Genomic DNA, 19,145 nt, shown 5'->3' with positions numbered 1-19,145 from the left:
CCGATATTGAACGGAACCGAGATCGTTGGGTAATAAACAAAAATTTCAAATTTCATCAAAATCGGATAAAAATTTCGTACAATGCGGGGAAATAATCCATGAAATTACTGTCAGATGCAATCCACGACAATATACGTCCACATGGGACCGCGAACCATCCTTGTTCCGTTTGAGGCTCCCATGACTGTCAGGGTATCCGGGCCAAAGCAGGTGCTCAGTGCCTAGCTAGTCCGGGCCTGTAGAACGCTACAATGATGTCGAGCTTCCAAGTGTGCACAAAAAAAAAAAAAAAAAATAAACGAATAGTGATGAAAAAAATGTCTTTTTGATATTTTGCCGTATAATGGATAAGGGTCAGGATTTTTGTTTATCCATTTGTTTGCTTGCTTAAAATTTTCTGTCAAAATCGTATACATCTGATTATTATCATCAATAGAACTAAAACGTATTTGGTATGTCCTCGGTTTTCGTCCCATCCGAACGAGTAGACAGCTATCCTTGTCAGGTCCTCCGTTCTGCACCACTGACAAGGGGAAACCACGCCGGAAAAAAAACTCGATGAACTTTTCTCGGCCTATGCAGTGATCAAACATGTGAGCTAGCGTCTTACCCACTAAGCCACCGTTGATCCCTATACATAAAGCGATAAATATCAAGTTGAATTGTCTTTCACGATATATCTCATCACGACATGTGCAAGTTATGTTAAACACACCAAGCGTCTACATTTCACATCCTTTATAATAAACATGAAACGTATACTTCGTCTTTCTTATCTTACATTCCTTTGTCGGAAATATTCTGCCTTTGGGAGAAATCATTTTTACACCTATAAATGTGTAACATACAGTAAATTTCACTTTTTAGTGGAGTTTGTCGGGATTTTTTCTTCGGAGATTTATCGCTAGAAAAAATCGAAAAATTATTCAGATCGCTACGCCCGGCTTTGCGCCAAATTGGTCTCATTGAACCAAATACACGGGGTTTTGCATACTCACATACTTGATTTATACTTCAATGACCTGAACTTAATCACGGAATGCTAATTTCCTAAAATAGTACTACTTTAATATTTGTAACGACTAATATATTAGAAACATGAGTTTTCGGACATACATACATTTGCATGAAGTAGGTATAAGTGGCTATAATATGTCTGACAATTGACATGTAATTCATAGTAATATTATTTGTCCAATGGAATCGCTATATACCATTGATCAAACCCATAATGCTAGATTCGTCCAATGGGATCTTTGTACCATTCACCCCTCCCAAATGTTATAGTTTCCTTATAAAAGGGTTAATTGCAATTACGACCATTAATATATTGGTAACGACTGTGAGAATAGGTAAGAAAAAATCTATAATTATTTAAATGCTATGAATAGATCAATTAATTAGGCTAATAACTATAATTATTGAAATGGTTTATGTACAGATCAATTAATTAGACTAATAATTATACTGATTTCAATGTTATACATGATCAATTTATTAGACTAATAACTCGCTCGAGAACTAACTTGTGCTTTTCTAGAGCATATCCGTATTTTTTTAGTCTTACCAATTTATCAAAGACGATCTAAATTCAAGACTAAAAATGACCATTAAGCTATGTAAGCTATGTTTCTTGGGGTCCTCGAGCCTACCACACTCATTGGGTCGGATTAGCACGACGTATTAAACATTTGCTACAGTATTACTAAATTCAGTTAATTTTATTTTAATGGATCTTAATCCCCCTTAATTACCCCCATGTTTATCTACTTCATATTGTCTTATATATTTCATTAATCACCTAGCTGTCTCCGGTATTCTTTGTTTTACACTTTAAATTGAGCTTATAAATTATAATTAACCTCTACGGGCTATAGTGTTTAGTTACCCGGCATCTCCACCATTTGTAAAAGTGTACTTTTGGTGTGTTAGCTGGGGCACTCAGCGCTATACAAAATGATTATTATGATGATTATGTGGAGATGCCGGGTAACTAAACACTATAGCCCGTAGAGGTTAATTATAATTTATAAGCTCAATTTAAAGATACATTATGGGAGATAAGGTAACAAGATGGCAGTTCTCGCTATAATAGTTAAAAACTAGATTGTGTAAAGGTCATTTGCTGAAAATTTCAGTCAAATTGATCCACCATGAGCCGAGATAGAAGCTCGTGAAATTTTGGCATAGTCTCGGTCATCATTACTAAAATGATTAATATTAACAGCAAGTCCCGATTATCCGCTTTTCTTGATTTAATTATCAACGGCCGTTAGCGGCATATAGGAATTTAATCCAGCCAACATCGAAGGCTAGCCTTGACATCGAGAGTTTATTATGGTCTGGATAAGTTAATTGATGTCTAATTGATAATTTAGATAACATTTCAGGCCTAAAGAAAGACTTGTAATAAGCAGATTTTGCTCTTGCACAATGCATGTTTAAAGTTTAAAACAAAGACAGGTGATTAATGAAATATATAAGACAATATGAAGTAGATATAAATGGGGGCTAATTAAGGTGGATTAAGATCAATTAAAATATAATTTACTGAACTGAGTAATACTGTGTTGATTAGCTGGACGTATTAAACATTTACTATTGAGTCCAAATTCACCCTACTATAATACTCACAGATTCCTTCTCATTCCGCCCCTAGCCCCCGAGTCTACCATACTCGCAGGGCCCGTCTCAGTCCACCCCTGCCTATCCCACGCCAGGCCCATGCAGATATTACCGCGCGGAAACTTTAACTCCTATCTCAGCACCAGGATTCGAAATGAAGTTAGCAAACATATTCCTAGCGCCAAAAACAATCTGAGAGAGAGAGAGGAGGTCATTTTACCCCACCATATTCATCCAAATGCGTACTCAGTGGTATCATTATGCTTTCTGGATTGGCTATTAGTGGGTTCATTCGATGGTTTAATTGTTTCATAGGTTTTTCGATATACCCATGACAAATCATTCAATAAATGATATATTTGAATTTGGCAGTTAATTGATTGATTTATTGTAAATATCTCGGTATTAGTTTTATCTTAAATGAGGGCCCTTCAATAATATCATTACATGTAAAACAATCATTGCATTTTGTAACAGTGGGTGTTTGTTAATGAGGGGGAATATTGACGAAGAAAGTAATTTCCTAACATTTGATGGTTGTCTGAGCCTGTTTACAGATCATAATACTCTCAAGGCCATTAAAGAGGCAATGCTTAATTCGTGAAATATTTCTGGTAAAAGTTTTCTTGGCCTTTCCTATCTTATGGCACATAGGCGAAACTTGTGATGGATCTCTTTTTGTGGAGTTCTGGGGTTGAACCCAATATCAGTTCTCGGTAATGAACTTTGTTCGTGCAAACTCAACACTTATCTTTCACAATTTTAAGCAGTCCCATGTCACACGTTTTGCCCGTGCATTCCCTGTACTCTGGCCCTTTAAATACAGATCAAAATTTCAACATTCATCACTTCGGAAAAATGCCACGCCTTACACAAGAAAACAGGAACAGAGCTATTGGCATGCTGGATCAGTGTTTTCACAGGTTGCTGCCGCAAGACACTTTAATGTCCACCCATCGACCATTGCTCGCCTTATACAACGTTTTTTCGCCATTGGAAGAGTTGCCGATCGATCCCCCGACCTGGAGCGCCTAATAAAAAACAGCAGTGCATTTCCGCAGTGTTGTATTGTTTATGAATATTCCCTACTTTTTTAAGACTACAGTATATTTCAGGTGACCGAATATGAAGAAGTACGCGTTGTTTATCCTCATTTTACTGGCGAATGTTGAGGACACTCAGTCACAGGCAGATTTAACCATACAGGAAAATGCAAAGGGTGAACCTGTCGTTCAGGCTGTGGTTGACGCCATTAGAAGCCATTGTATATTTGCCTCGGATCGCTTGTTTTTAAGACGTTTAGCTCTGGTCCAATCAAACGATGGTGAAGATTCTAAAACTTATAGAGATGGTTATCATGGTGGAATCTGGCAGGTATGTTACCTGTATATAATTAAATGGGCACCTGCCTGGTAATTTACTTTGGAGGAAATTAGAGTTCCACACGATGACAGTTATCATTTTGATATTTTAAATGGTTTTTTTTAATTAAAAAGAATAGAACCCTCATAGTACAAACATCACTTCTTACTGGGTAAGAAACTGGGTAAAATGTAAATGTGCACATTCACAGGAAGTAGCAATATTTAGACTGAGTCTATACAATCTTTTTACTTGCGGTATACTCACTTAATTATTGATGCATTACGTAAGAGCTAAATCCACCTATTTTGGACTCGAATGTTATAATTATAAACTATTAATTTATTCACGACAAGCATATAATCATCTCTCTAGACCAACGGATGGCGGAGGTTTAGACTGATTTTAAAAACAATCGCAATTAAATCATTTTATTAAAAACTTCAAACAGTGATAAATTTGCTCAGAATAACGTACTTTGATCGATATTATCAATATGTTAATTTTGCATTACCTATTTCGTACCTTTTTATAACAAGATCGACCAACTCTTTATCTAAATCTTATATAATGCATCTTTAATGCGAAGGCAGGAATGAGCTTCGGTACTTATTTATTTCTACCCACCCCTGTGGTCCGTACTGGGACGGCTTCTTTTTATAATTTTTATTAGCGATATAACAAATGAAGATTATTCGCAGATGTGATTTCGTAGATAATTCCCCAACACCCTGAACGATATTACATGCATGTTTTAATTAACATAACCTCAATCATGTTCGACTGTCTGAGAAGTTTAAAATTTAATCTATCGCGTAAATCATTAAGTATTTTGTATAATTCTTTTATTCTGTCCATATTGGATTATGTTGATATAGTCTGAAATTAAATTCACAAAAGTTAGAAAAACTCAACCTAGACGCGTTCTGGACGATAACTGGCCTGCCTCGTGGAACCTCCCACGGTACAATTTATACAGAATCCGTATTCTTATCTTTATCAGTGCGATGTCAGGCTCATCATTTAATAATCTTTTATGAAATTGTAAATAATATAGCCCCCCTTTATCTTTGTGTTCCCTTGAAATCAAATATTTACGTGACTCAATCAAAGTACCGTGTGTGAAAATATTCGTTCTATTATCATTCCGAAATAATACCCCCTGTTGGAGGTTTTTCGGTTACTCTGGGCGCCTCTTTTATCACATATACAATTTATACCATTTTTTATATTTATACTTCCAAGGTATCTTCCAAACAAAGTTAAGCGTCCTGGACAGAGAATATGAATTTATTCAAGATCCTATTTTTAAAACTCATTTTAGATTGTTGGTTTTGGATACAAAAAAAATCAGTAGGCTTTCATGTATATTAATTTACTTCCTTTAGATTGACGAGGACAAGTACCACCAAACACAGACCTGTCCTGGTATTCTAGAAAATGTTTGTGAAAATATTGAAACCAGGCTGGAAATCAACTGGCAGAGTACCACGTGGAGAGATTTACGTAAACCGTTATATTCCGGCCTGGCTGCTTCACTGTACGTCATGTATAAAAATAACATATCATCGAACACCCCAGACGGAATATCAGGAAGTCGGACTCACCAGTCGCTGATCTGGAAGACTTTGTTTGCTCCGGATGAGGCCACGGCGTCCTTTCTAAATACTATTGAAGCAAATAATGGTAAGTAATGAATTATCTGACAAATAAACTAAAATGGGTTTTACCGCGTGACTTTTCTGCGCTGCAGAAACCGGGTTAATGAAGACGGGCATACGTCATGCAGAGTTCTGGAAAGTGAATGTTGCCTGTATGGAGGCGTTTCATCCTGAGCTGCACTGTCAACGGTTGGTTTTCGTGCATATGAGACATTGACCTTCTCGGCTACCACTGAGTTCTCCTGATTACGGAGTCTTGAGCCTGCGAATTATCTGGCAAAAGCAACAATTTAAACTCTGAACCTACGTGAATTCCGTTTCACACTATTCGGGGTGCTTTTTTTGGAACCCAGGCAGCATTGTCTGATTTAAAGATGATTTAACAACCAAAATTGATTTTAAAACCAATTTGTTTTTAAGCGTGAACCCTACAATAATATTTAACAGTTCTGGCAGGAGATTTTTATTCAAATATACCCAAACAATGAAAGGAAAGTCAGTTTAAAGTGCAATAGAACAGTCCGATCATTTATTGTGTAATAATGGAGATACACGCGGAAAGACAAATACTATTTATAGCAAACGAGAAGGTTCCCCTGACCTAGATCTTATCTTGAATAAATTATGACTTTGTACACACCGCCCACATCTTCCGCAATAAACAATCATGGCCGCCCCCAGCGGTAGTTTCACACAGAATCATTGTCGTCTATCTATATATGACGTCAGAAGGAATTCCCCCTAAGACGCGATTATCCACGTCTACTATCTATCGCGACTGGAACATGCTGAATTTCATTTTTTGATGGTCCAAAACTACCATTTTTGAATGTATAAAATGATTTTGAGAGGGGCAGGGTAGTGAACTGAAGTAAATATTTACCTTTTACACCCTTACTGTTGTATTTTAAAACTTCTTGTGGACGTATTCAAAGAATTTACCGGAAATTCACAAAATTTCGTTTGAAGGTAAATAGATTTTAAAATATTTTGAGTTAATGTTTTATAACGCTTAAAACCTCTACAATCGTTTTACAGAGGAGATAATCGATATCTCTGTGTAGCATGCACTAGTAGAATTTAAAAGAAAACTCGCCTTGTCCATGGATACCAGATAAACCACATTGTTCTGTGACTTGTTTGGAATTGGAATTAGCATTGTTCATGCCAAATTTGATGTAAATCCATGCAGGCATAACTGAGAAAATTCCACTTTTGTTAAACATCAGTACCCTTTATGATCATAGTTGGCAAATGAAATTGGCATATTTTTGGTGATTAATATGTAGTTTATCACCCCAAGTAACACAAATTGGTATATCTTATGAACAATAAATACAGTACTAGCTTTAAAATGTGCATTTTCGGCTGCTTAACAACCTTAAGGCAATACAAGTAGACAGGGCAAACAATATTTTATATTAAACTTTTTTATTTTCATATTAACATTAAAATATATTTTATATAAAGTATGGATTATTTTACCCTGTAGATGTTTGTCAGAAAGCGATAGATTTAGCGTTTCTTATTGATGGCTCCGGCAGCATTGGACCTCTCAACTTCGACATAACTCGGCAATTTATGATAGAAGTCACAAACCGTTTGTTTATCAGTCCGGAGGGAACCCAAGCAGCTGCCGTCCAGTTCAGTTCTAGTGCCCAGATAGAGTTCTATTTGAATGACCATTCTACTGAGGGAAGCTTAAAACGGGCTATTGGTGGAATAGCTTACGGAGGTGGTAGTACCAATACAGCTACCGGACTAAATCTGGCTGCAAATCAGGTATTTGTTGCCGAAAATGGAATGAGAAATCACTCTGCAAAGGTAGCGTTGGTACTAACTGATGGACATTCTAATGATCAAATGGCCACAGAAGAAGCCTCCCAATTATTAAAATCTAAAGGAGTAACAGTCTTCGCTATTGGTGTTGGGGATGGAATAAATGAAAACGAATTACAGGCCATCTCATCCGATCCTGATTGTACCCATGTTTTCATTTTGAAAGATTTTTCTGAAGTCGAGACCATAATTAACGCGATACAGAAACGTGCATGTCAAGGTAAGGTGTTATTAATTTATATAGATTATTAGGCCAGTCAATGATTCAAGTGGCGTGGTTTTTGGATTCCTAATTCGTACCTGACAAGGAGTAGGGTCAGTTGTACAACTTTGTTGGATCTTATCCAGGTTCGCAGACCCCCCCCCCCACTACTCCCAAGCGTTCTACGGGTTAGCGAATTATTTAAATAAAACTGAACATATTAATTGTTAGTTCTGACTAACTCAATTTTGATAAAAAAAAAAGTGAGTTACTAGGTTTTGCCTTTTGACGGGAGATATGGACCTGCATATCGATCCACGGACAGGGCCAACGAGTCCAAGAAAAAGCCATTGAGTCTCGGGAAAAGGACATCTAACTTCAATGCATTGGTCCTCTATCTAGTGCATAGGTAATTAACAGAGAGCATGTGCATACGTTGCAATCTGTTGCAAAGGGAATAATTTAGGAACAGTAGATGTGACACAATCTCGGGATAGATACAGAAAATTAATGGACCATTTTTACTTATTGACGTCGAGGAACGTATTTTTTAATAATATGGGTTTCCGTAATATTTCTCTTTGTTGTGTCATCGACTTTCATTTGATAAAACGGAAAATTTGAAATCTTATTAGTATATCTAAAGATGTGATTATTGACAAATATTGCACATTTTCGACGCTACAATCCCGTCGATGGTTACGTAATCTATCACGTCTCTCCGATTTACAAATATATCTATCATCAACCACATAGTAATATATCATCCCTACTGTATAATATGTAATAAATGTTTTCATAGCTCTACTAGTAGTTGAACGCGAACCTGGAGATGATTCTGGAGAAATAGAAAAGCATATACCTTTTACAGGGAATGAAACAACAGTAAACTTAATCATTCCAGCACCACCCACAAATTCTTCGGCTAATTCCACTAATACTACAACCCTTATTGTAAGTTACAGTCAGTATATTTTGCATCTGCCTTTGCTTGAAATATAAAGGAATAATATCGCCAACACAATATCTTTGGTCATTTTTAGACTAATATATGGTCATGTTTATTACGTGTCCAATGCCGGGAGAGGGTGGTGAACTCAACTTTAAATCCCAACTACCACGAGGTGTTTTACGTGCACCCGATTTGTCGTACTATTGTCCCAATTAAGCACACTTCCCTTGTCAACCGCACAGGCGCCACCCCTGCCATAGCAACCGATGTGGCGTTGTGCATCCATCGATGATGATGATGATGATGAAAGTTGTAGTTATATTGTCAACAATACACATTACTAGATATTAGAATTAATGTATAAGTGTGTGGTGGTTGTATAAAAACTAGCAAAGTTATTACTAGGACAACATTATATTATTATTACTGTTATTATTAAAACTATTATTATTAAAACTGTTAACTGTTATTATTAAAACTGTTATTATTATTATTATTATTATTATTACAGACAGACGTATCGTGTAGTGTGGTGTATATATATGCGTCCTATGACTCGACTCATCCAAGCGCTGCTCTCTATTCTTATAGTGATGTAGCGCTAGCAGGATCACCATCAGTGATGACGATAAAAGATGAAAGTGACCGACCTCTGTATATCACTTACGAGGGTAAAAAATATAACCCGACTGCCACCAAGACTGCTGTAGATTGTGATAATCCTGCTATAAACACAAAGATTATACAGGGTAAAAAACCTGGTAAGTACCAGTATCACAATATTAAAACAAAGGGAGGTAAATACTAGTATCACACTATTAAAACAAAGGGAGGTAAGTACCAGTATTGCACTATTAACACAAAGGCAGGTGTGTACGAATATAACACTATTAAAACAAAGAAAATAAATTGAATGGTTTTTGGCATCCTACTTTCCTGCATCAACAAGGGTAATGAAGACTTGTATATGCCATGCACTGTGCTGTTAGGGAAATGTTGCAGAAAATCCTTAGAAACTCTCTCGCCCAACAACGGGATCGAACCCGATTCCGCTAGAGCAACTGTATGGCTAACAACTTTTAGTATACCTTTTTGTTGCACTCTGTTTATTAAATGTTGTCTACTGGTCCAGGGTGAATATTTTGTCCAAACCAGTGATTGCTTTTCATATAATGGTGCTGTGGTTTTATTGTATTCAATCGCTAAATGCCTTTGCGTGTTGTTTGAAGCGTGTACTTTTCTCTTGTAGGTGCTGATGTAACTTGTAAAGACGGTGACATAGAAAGGGAGTGTACTCCTCTAGATTTCCAATCAAGTCAATTTAGCAAATACACTCCAAAGAGTATGTCAATATATGTTATTTTTAGTTGATTGGGTGGGGTATCTAGAGACTTTGTGCACAAATAAGAATCACAGCAAAAAGTACTGCTTAGTGCATGTTAGTGAGGCAACGACAGCGAGTTTTACGCCATATAGACGTTGCTAGGCTGCAATTCCCGAACTAATAGCTACGTTATATACCTTTAAGGCCGACACGTGCACAATAGCGTCTAATCAGAGGTTGTGACACAAGCATACTTAAATCTAACATGGCGACCACCACGGAAACCCTGACATTGAACGAACCTTGAACATTGCAACTCGTTTATCACGGGTACACATTTTAGCTGGAGATTTGGTATTCGCGATGATCGGATAGGTCACCAGCTGGGTTAATAGAAAGTAGTGCCCAAATGTGCAGGGTATTAAGTGGTCTTGATAAGATGTACAGTGTTAAAGCGAGATTAAGCCTTCTATTAAAGATGTGCTTAGGATTTTGTTGTTTTAGAATACACACACGATATCAAAGCTTATAAAATATTTAGGAATTTACACCAACCAACCTTGACCCTAACCCATGTGGATCCATACAGGTACAAGGAATTGTGTAATGTTGATTATGATTACTACTGTGCATAGAGGGAATGAAATGAAATAGGTTTTAACGTCGTACTGTTCTGCTCCGGTCTACTCTTATGTCGCATTCCACCTGCCAAGGGATCTTTTACGTGCATGCCAATGTGTACACGGGACCTCGGTTTTCCGTCCCATCCGAACGGCGAGACAGCTGTAGTTGTGTGCATAGGGGAAGGGGAGTCACGGTTTTTCAGTAAGTATGGATGTCACTGACTCACTAGCCTGGTGGTCTCGGTTTCCATTCCAGTTTTGGCGGAGACAATCCGGATTTTCCAAGACTAGTTTTCTCTTGTCAGTGCACGTTGGCGTGAACGTAAAATAACGCCGTTCGAGCAATATATCATCCTTGGATATTGCGTGCCGTTTGCTCTTTTAAGTTTGCTCAGTTTGGTTCATTTCTTATCAAACTGAGTAAGTTACTTGTTATATTCTGACCCCGGGACCCGAGGCACATTCATGGCCATTTGACGGCGATATTTTGGTGTTACAATTTGTGTTGATACGCTCCATTTAATTTGTTCCACTAGGTTAAGTAGTGAATGTTCTCTTTTTATCATCTATTTTTGAATTATACTATTCAAAAAAAGTAGGGGATATTTGATTTTTAAGTGTTATTAAAGTCACCTAATGAAACTGACGAAGAAACAAATGACAAAATGAAATGAAGTTCACATTCATCGATTTATTCCAAATGATCGTTAGACTAAGTAAGGCACAGACTGACCATTATAAGGGTAAAATGATACCCGGGGTCAAACAGCAAAGTTACCACAGCATCACAACCAAGTCAGTAACGGGTAAATCCTCCTCTGTTTGCCAAACAAGCATTGATCCGACGTGGCATACTCCTAATGAGACGTCTAAGGTCATTTTGGTCCAGATTGTCCCATTCCTGTTGCAACGCAGCAGCAAGTTCTTGGACATTGGCAGGACGTTGTTGACGTTGACGTAACCTCTGTCCAAGCATGTCCCAGACATGCTCGATGGGGGAGAGGTCGGGACTCAGTGCTGGCCAAGGTAATGTGGTGATGTTCTGTTGTTGGAGGTAACCTGTAACGATCCTGGCCCTGTGACATCTTGCGTTGTCATCCTGGAAGATGAAACGACGTCCATGACGTCGTGCGAACGGCACAACATGGACTGCCAAGATGTTGTCCCGGTAGTACTGGCCTGTAACACGCCCTGCAACAACATGTAAAGCCGTTCTTCCAGCAACAGTGATGCCTCCCCACACCATAACAGAACCACCCCCAAATCGATCATGTCTGATGACGTTAACGTCTTGGAAGCGCTCGTTTCGACGACGCCACACCCTCCTACGTCTGTCCAAAAAATCAACAGTGAACCTTGACTCATCTGAAAACATCACATTGCTCCAGCGTCGATTATCCCAGTGTTGACGATCCCTACACCAACGACGTCTTGCCTGAATGTGATGATCTCTCAAACAAGGGATCACGCGAGGACGTCGGGCGCGAAGGTGACCCCTATGCAGTCGATTCCGAATCGTCTGGCCACTCACTCTCACACCAGTGTCTGTTTGAAGACGAGCGCTGATCTGATTTGCTGTGATGACACGATTTCTCAAGGCCATGGTACGGATAAATCGATCCTGGGCTTGCGTTGTCGCCCTTGGTCGACCTGAGCGTGGTCTATCCTGTACAGATTGTGTATCGTGGTATCTGGACCATAGCCTGCTTATGACAGACTGAGAAACATTCATCGTCCGCGCCACAACCGCCTGTATTGTGCCGATCTGTAGCATGCCAAGGGCACGTAACCTTTCATTTTGGGTAAGCCGACGCATATCAAAATTTGTTTTCTGGTCACTAAAACAATTAAACTGATGTTTCCACCCTGGAATTCAATGCCACAATGACTGTAACATTCAAAGTCAGAGTCGTGCAAATCTTGGGTTGGACCCCCATGATGACCCCAAGCATCACCTGCATTCCATGCGGTAGCTATTGGTGCGTTTGGGCGTCACATGTAACTGGAAATGTTTCTTCTGTTAGGTTCTATAGTGACTTTTTTCGTAGTCATTTGCATATTTTAGTATTATGCCCCCAAAATCAAATATCCCCTACTTTTTTTGAATAGTATATTATAGTAATCATGATCAACTCATTATTAAACTCTTAACTAATGTATCTTTAACTTGTTCCACTAGGTTAAGTAGTGAATGTTCTTTTTTTATCATCTATTTTTGAATTATTATAGTAACCATGATCAACTCGTTATTAAACTCTTAACTAATGTATCTTTAACTTGTTCCACTAGGTGAAGTGGTGGATGTTGTGAATCCTTGTTACAGAGGAGTTGATGTTTCCGATCAGACCAAAGCTATTCATCCAAATCCTCGCGACTCTACCAAATTTCTCAAATGTGATGTTGATGGCAATATGTATGTCATACAATGTCCAAATGGAGAAGAATACCATCACGACAGGTCCACGTGTGGTGATAATAATGTGTTACCCACAGACCTTGGTGTACCTTTGGTATCTGGAACAATCGCCGCCCCTAGATCCAGCCCGCTACCTGAAGAGACGTTGGAGGCGGTCAATAGTTTATATAATGTAGCAAGAGCTTTCCAAAACGCAATGCAGGGCAAGGGTAAGTTGATGTTTGATGATACAAAATATCGAAGGCCATGCTGTCCACCATATGAACGAATTATTTTCATAACAGGAAATTAAATGTAAGCTACTGATCTTCACCGACTGGGCTAATGAAGACGGGCATACGCTATACAGTGTGCTATGGGGCCAATTTTGCCCGGAAAGTGGCACTATAACGACCTACTTTTATTTCGAATTTCAACTGTAAGTGGTCATTTTACATGCACGCTGATATGTTGACGGGACTTCGGTTTTTCATCCCTCCGAACGACTAGACTCAGTCCTTGTCAGGCCTTCCGTCTTGCACCACTGACAATTAGGAACGAACCTTAGACCACCTTGTTAGTGAACCAACATGTTACTCACTGAGCCTCCGTAACAGAAACTCTTTTGTGTTACGTTGTTTGTTGAGAGAGGGGGGTGTAGTGCATTAACACAGTCTGTAATTGAGTCAAGTGGCGTGGTTTCGATTCCCAACTGTTTCTTCCCACAGCTCAAGACCCATACGCGCTCAAGACCAAATATCATGCGATTATCTGCTGTTTCTTCTGCATAAAGAGGGATAACTCTGTTACCGATTATCTGCTGTTTCTTCTGCATAAAGGGGGATAACTCTGTTACCGTCTCACAAATCATTAATCTTCACCAAAACCTGGCAGATAACATAAATTAAAACACGCTCAGTCGTTCCTAGATCAGAATATGAACATACTTGGTCATACTGAAAAAAATGCAAAAAGAGACAATGACTATATTAATGTTACAAATTTACTCTTAGGGGGCTTCTATTACACCATTCTTCAGTTTTGTACTTGTGTTTTTTTAGGACTCGGTCTTATCTTGTATTTCATAGTCGTGTTTTCGTAGGACCCGGTCTTGTCTTGTATTTCGTACTTCTGTTTTTGTACGACCTGTGCTACTCTTGTATACCGTACGTGTGTATTTTCAGGACCGGGACTAGTCGTGTATTTTGTATTTTGTTTAATCACTACCTGGACTTCTATTTCAGGAGCTGAGCTGACTTGTAAAAAGGGCAACAAATTACAGAACTGTACTTTATTTGATGTCCAGACCAGTCAGTATAGCTCGTTCGTGTCAAAAGGTATTATCCTTTACATTATATACAGCACTGTTATCTCATTTCAAACATGGTATTGATGAACAATTCATAAGCTCCAATTGTTGTACAATTCACAGGCTGTTATCATTTAACCAAATGTTTATTTGCGATACGTATATGTATTTAAGACATAATTGATGAACAAGTCATAAGCTCCAATTATTGTACAATTCACAAACTCCAATTGTTGCACAATTCAAAAGTTCCGATTGTTGTACAGTTCCCAAGCTACAATTGTTGTACAATTCCCAAGCTACAATTGTTCCATAGTTCAAAAGCTCCAATTCCCAAGCTTCATTTGTTACACAATTCACACACTCCATTTAAGCAAATTGTATACAACACTACTATCATATTTCAAACATGGTATTGTTGTACAATTCACAAGCTCCAATTGTTGTACAATTTACAAGCTATTGTCATTTAACCAAATTCCGGTAGCAGAATATGAGAACACTATATATAAACCATGTAATATTATTTCTATGTTTATTTGCCATACGTATATTTATATATTAAACATACATTATGCAAGAGCAAAATCGGCCTATTGTAGGTCTTTCTTTAGGCCTGAAATGTTATAAAAACTATTAATTAGACATTAATTAACTTATCCAGACCATAATCAACTCTAGATGGTTATACTAGCCTGCGATATTTGTTGGATTACATTCCGATTTGCTGCAAAAATTTCCTTCGTGATTAACGATTAAATGGATAATCAAGACTATTAGATTTGTCTTATCGTCTTCAGTAATGATGATCGAGGCTAAGCGGAACTTTCATCCGCTCGGTTCTCGGTTCATAGTGGATCAATTTGACTGAAATTTTCAGCAAGTTGCCTTTACATTATGTAGTTTTTAACTATTATAGTGAGAACTGCCAACTCGTTATCTAATCTCCCATAATGTATCTTTAAGAAATAATTGAAATGGGGTTTGATGTCCTACATTTTTCTACCAACCGGGTCGGTGCAAGCGGGCATAAAAAATGGAGTAAACCAAATCGAGGGCCAGGCAGCGACGTTTGCGCCTACTCTTTTTCAAATTCAGGGTGGGGGCGGGTGTTGGATGGCCGAATGGTTAGCGCGTGCGCGTTGTATCACAAGATTTGAAATTGAATCAACTGGCGTGGTTTTGATTCCCTGGTTGTACGTGACAAAGAGATGGGTTGTCTGTCCAACCCTGTCCACTTACGCGCAAGTCTATTCTCTCTTCGAATTCTAATTGACAATGTTTCATTTACATGCAGACCAACGACTAGTGTACATGAAGAACGAAGTGCCTGTCACGTACATGAAGGACGGGATACTTGACACGAACATGAAGGATGGAGTGCCTGGCGCATACATGAAGTACGGACTGCCTGGCACGTACATGAAATACGGACTGCCTCGCACATACACGAAGGACGGAACGCCTGGCACGTACACGAAGGACGGAACGCCTGGCACGTACATGAAGGATGGAGTGCCTGGCACTTACAGCGTCTAGTCGTTCTAGTGGGATGAACAACCGAGGTCCCATCAACATATCGGCGTGCAGGTTAAATAACCATTGACAGCAGGAATTCAAACTAAGAGTTAAGCTCGGTTCATACTACATCCGTATCCATAAACGTATCCGTACCCGCATTCGTATCCGCATCCGTATGCGCGTTTTGCCGTTCAAATAGAAAACGCGAAAACGTCCGGCTTTCAAGGCTGAATTGTCTGTCAGAGATTGAGTTTCTATTTGGGGAGATGATGTAATAAGGGGAAAGTACTCGCTGATTGGCTAAAGCTCGGCTCACTAGCCGAAATGCCGGACGCACTTTATAAAAATACGCTCTGGGAGTAACCAATCCTTTCCCTAAAAATGACTAAAGTATACCAGTACGTATTCACGCACGTATTTACAGATACGGATACGGATGTAGTATGAACGGACCTTAAGCCGTAGCGCCGCAGTCCGTGCAAAATGTTCTTCATAGCACACCGCCATTAACCCGGTTGGGGCACTATAGTAGGGTGTCAAACACTATTCTATTTTGTTGGTTCTTATATCCTTATATCCATATATGTAAATTGTTTAAAACAGCAGTTCACATGTGTACATTAATGTCAGAGTGATACCTTAATATTTAATTCATCTCTTCAGATTCATGGTTGGGTGTTCCGAATCCGTGTGAACCGGGTGTTGATTTGACAGATAACAACAATCGTCTACACATAAACGACCTTGATCCCAAGAAGTTTATAATTTGTGTTGAACCCAATACAATGTATGTTACCCAATGTCCTGGTAACAGAACATACGTCCCTGAATCGTTCCTCTGTAGAGAATAAACTTTGAATCAAGATGGCGAAATATATATTTTACCGGTGGATCTGAATAACATGAGTAATGGACAAGCTTTACGACAACGTCAATCGTTTTGTCTACCCTTGGGTATGCTTAGATACATTAGCTACAATTTATTATTAATAATTTGAAGTCTATTCCTATACTTAGTTACACAAGCTACATTTTTTTTATAAATATTTCAAACTTTATTCCTACCCTAGGTTATGCTTAGTTACGTGAGCTACATTTTATTATTAATATTTTAAAGTTTATTCCTACTCTTGGTTGCCTATTTTCCTGTTCTAGGGTATCTATAGTTACACGGGCTAGGTTTTGTTATGTTCAAGTCACTGGATATAGGAACTTTAATTATACCCACACCATTTCTTGCGTACTTTTTATATACATTTTTGTTTTACCAGTTTTTCTAGTATTTTGTTTTAAATTGGTAACTATTTACGTATTTTATGTGTATTTAGTTTCGAAATGTATACTTATGGTTTTGTATTTAATTGTAAAGCGCTATTGAGCACTATAGTGAAAACAGCGCTATATAAGTGTTCTTATAATAATAATATAATAAATAATTTATATGCCCGTCTTCATTAGCCAGTTCGGAGCAAAACAGTAGGGGGAGAGAGAGAGAGAGAAATGGGATTTAACGTCCACTCGACACAAACTAGGTCATTTCGGGACTAACATGGTTTAATTTTATTTCAATAATTCGCTTGCGCATAGGAGTCTTTAGCAGTGGGAGGAAACCGGAGGACCCGGAGAAAACCCACGAGGTTGGACAAAACCAGTAGGACGTTAAACCCCATTTCATTTCATTTCGTTTACAGTTGTTAACAGTCCACATCTATGTAATTAATTACACTGTAATCTTTAAGATACATCCTGGGAGATATTATTAGATAAAAAAGGTGGCAGTTCTCACTATAATAATCAAAAACTAGATAATGTAAAGTAAATTTGCTGAACATTTCAGTCAAATTGATCCACTCTGAACCGAGAATTTAGCGATTGAATTTTTAGTCTAGCCTCTATCATCATTACTATCGGTACGATAAAAAACATTAATGGAAGTTGAGCAGCAAATCGGATCCTAATCCAATATATATCGCAGGCTAGCGATTATGATCAGGATAAGTTAATTAATATCTAATTAATAATTTAGATAACATTTCAGTTCTAAAGAAAGGCCTGCAATAGGCAGATTTAGTTCTTGCATAATGTATGTTTAATAAAGATATTATATATACTCTTAAAAGTAGGGGATATTCAGAAACAATACACAACTGCGGAAATGGACTGCTGATTTTATTAAAGGTAACCAGTATATGTTTCCCGATCAAATTAAAAGTAACACACTAAAGCAAACATACGCTAAACAGTAAATCTGGATAGGATAAACCAGCAAGCGGCAGTTTTCATCAACCCTTCCTTGAAGTGTCAAATTTGACAATGAACCCCTCCCACGTGTTTGGCCCTATTGCGTGTCGCCTGTGCAGCTCAGTGGTTCTGTTGGGGCGATAAGTTCTTCATCTGTGAACATACTCTCAAAGCATGTCAAGTGTCCATGACTATTTACAATATCACTGCAACCTGCATAGGTATTTGAATTTCAATATATAAAGAATGAGAGTCTACTCAAGACAAACCCGGTATTTCGCATGGCCATATTGGTTGTTGGCAGTTATAGAGGAAACTGGGGGAATCGTGGGCCTGGAGAAAACCAACGAGGTTAGCCAGGCGACCTACTCGTTGTAACGTACAAGTGTGGGATCGATGCCACACCACGTTACTCCTTGTCACGTACCAAGCCACAGGATAAACTGACGAAGTATTAAATCCCATTCGGTTCCTTTTCCTTTATTCCACTGTCCAAAATCGCTGACGTTGGCGTGACCTGTGTTGACGAGGCATTATATTTCATTCGCTGCCCTTTCCTTTATTACCCGTCCTGAGTGACTGATGGGGGGGGGGGGGGGTCTGGACTGGAAATTCCCTAGAAATTTTCTCAAACACCCCGGAGTCGACCCTACTAGTTATTGGACCAGCGCCATTATCACTGAGCAACCGTGGCTCCATGCCTTGCGAAGGATAGAATTCACAATAATTTATATACACAGTGAAGTATATATTTAGAATGCGCAACAGTAGCAGAATGACGATGTAAAAGTCGGATATACACCTGAAGACGGTTCAGTTAAGAGCAGTTAGCTAGCTTATGATTTGATGTCAGAATGAACAAGTAAAAGTGGTTGAATTTTTAACTTGACGTAGCTTTATTTATTTTTATGTAATATATATAGGTCATAAGGAGAGACGTAGGAGCAAGCCTGACGTAGTAGATCGTTTTATCCAGTGTAATGCGGAGCGAGCCTGACGTAGTATATCCCCCAGTGGTTATATTTACTGAACATTATTTTGAATTTAAAAAGAACAATAACGAGTAATATTATTTTACTGGTAGCCTACAG

The 19,145-nt window shown here is 38.4% G+C and overlaps 1 protein-coding gene across 1 annotated transcript; it reads left to right on the top strand.

Moving 5' to 3' along the window:
• The first annotated feature begins 1,318 nt into the window (after positions 1-1,318).
• On the top strand, positions 1,319-17,917 carry LOC130010268 (uncharacterized). Its single transcript, XM_050534741.2, has 10 exons — positions 1,319-1,352; positions 3,741-3,999; positions 5,376-5,673; positions 7,141-7,707; positions 8,492-8,643; positions 9,153-9,402; positions 9,891-9,983; positions 12,878-13,213; positions 14,228-14,320; positions 16,477-17,917. Exons 2-10 carry the CDS (start codon positions 3,751-3,753, stop codon positions 16,662-16,664), a joined length of 2,226 nt encoding a protein of 741 aa, XP_050390698.1. The 5' UTR covers positions 1,319-1,352; positions 3,741-3,750; the 3' UTR covers positions 16,665-17,917.
• The last annotated feature ends 1,228 nt before the right edge of the window (positions 17,918-19,145 follow it).

The sequence above is a fragment of the Patella vulgata genome, chromosome 2 (genome assembly GCF_932274485.2).
Source record: "Patella vulgata chromosome 2, xgPatVulg1.2, whole genome shotgun sequence".
Lineage (NCBI taxonomy): Eukaryota > Metazoa > Mollusca > Gastropoda > Patellidae > Patella > Patella vulgata.
This window is presented reverse-complemented; position numbering and strand designations above follow the sequence as displayed.

Excerpts from the sequence above, each read along its gene's own strand:
- LOC130010268 (XM_050534741.2), top strand. The coding sequence starts at position 3,751 with ATGAAGAAGTACGCGTTGTTTATCCTCATTTTACTGGCGAATGTTGAG. Across the intron at positions 9,984-12,877 it reads TAGCAAATACACTCCAAAGA|GTGAAGTGGTGGATGTTGTG; the intron begins GTATGTCAATAT and ends TTGTTCCACTAG. Across the intron at positions 14,321-16,476 it reads TAGCTCGTTCGTGTCAAAAG|ATTCATGGTTGGGTGTTCCG; the intron begins GTATTATCCTTT and ends TCATCTCTTCAG.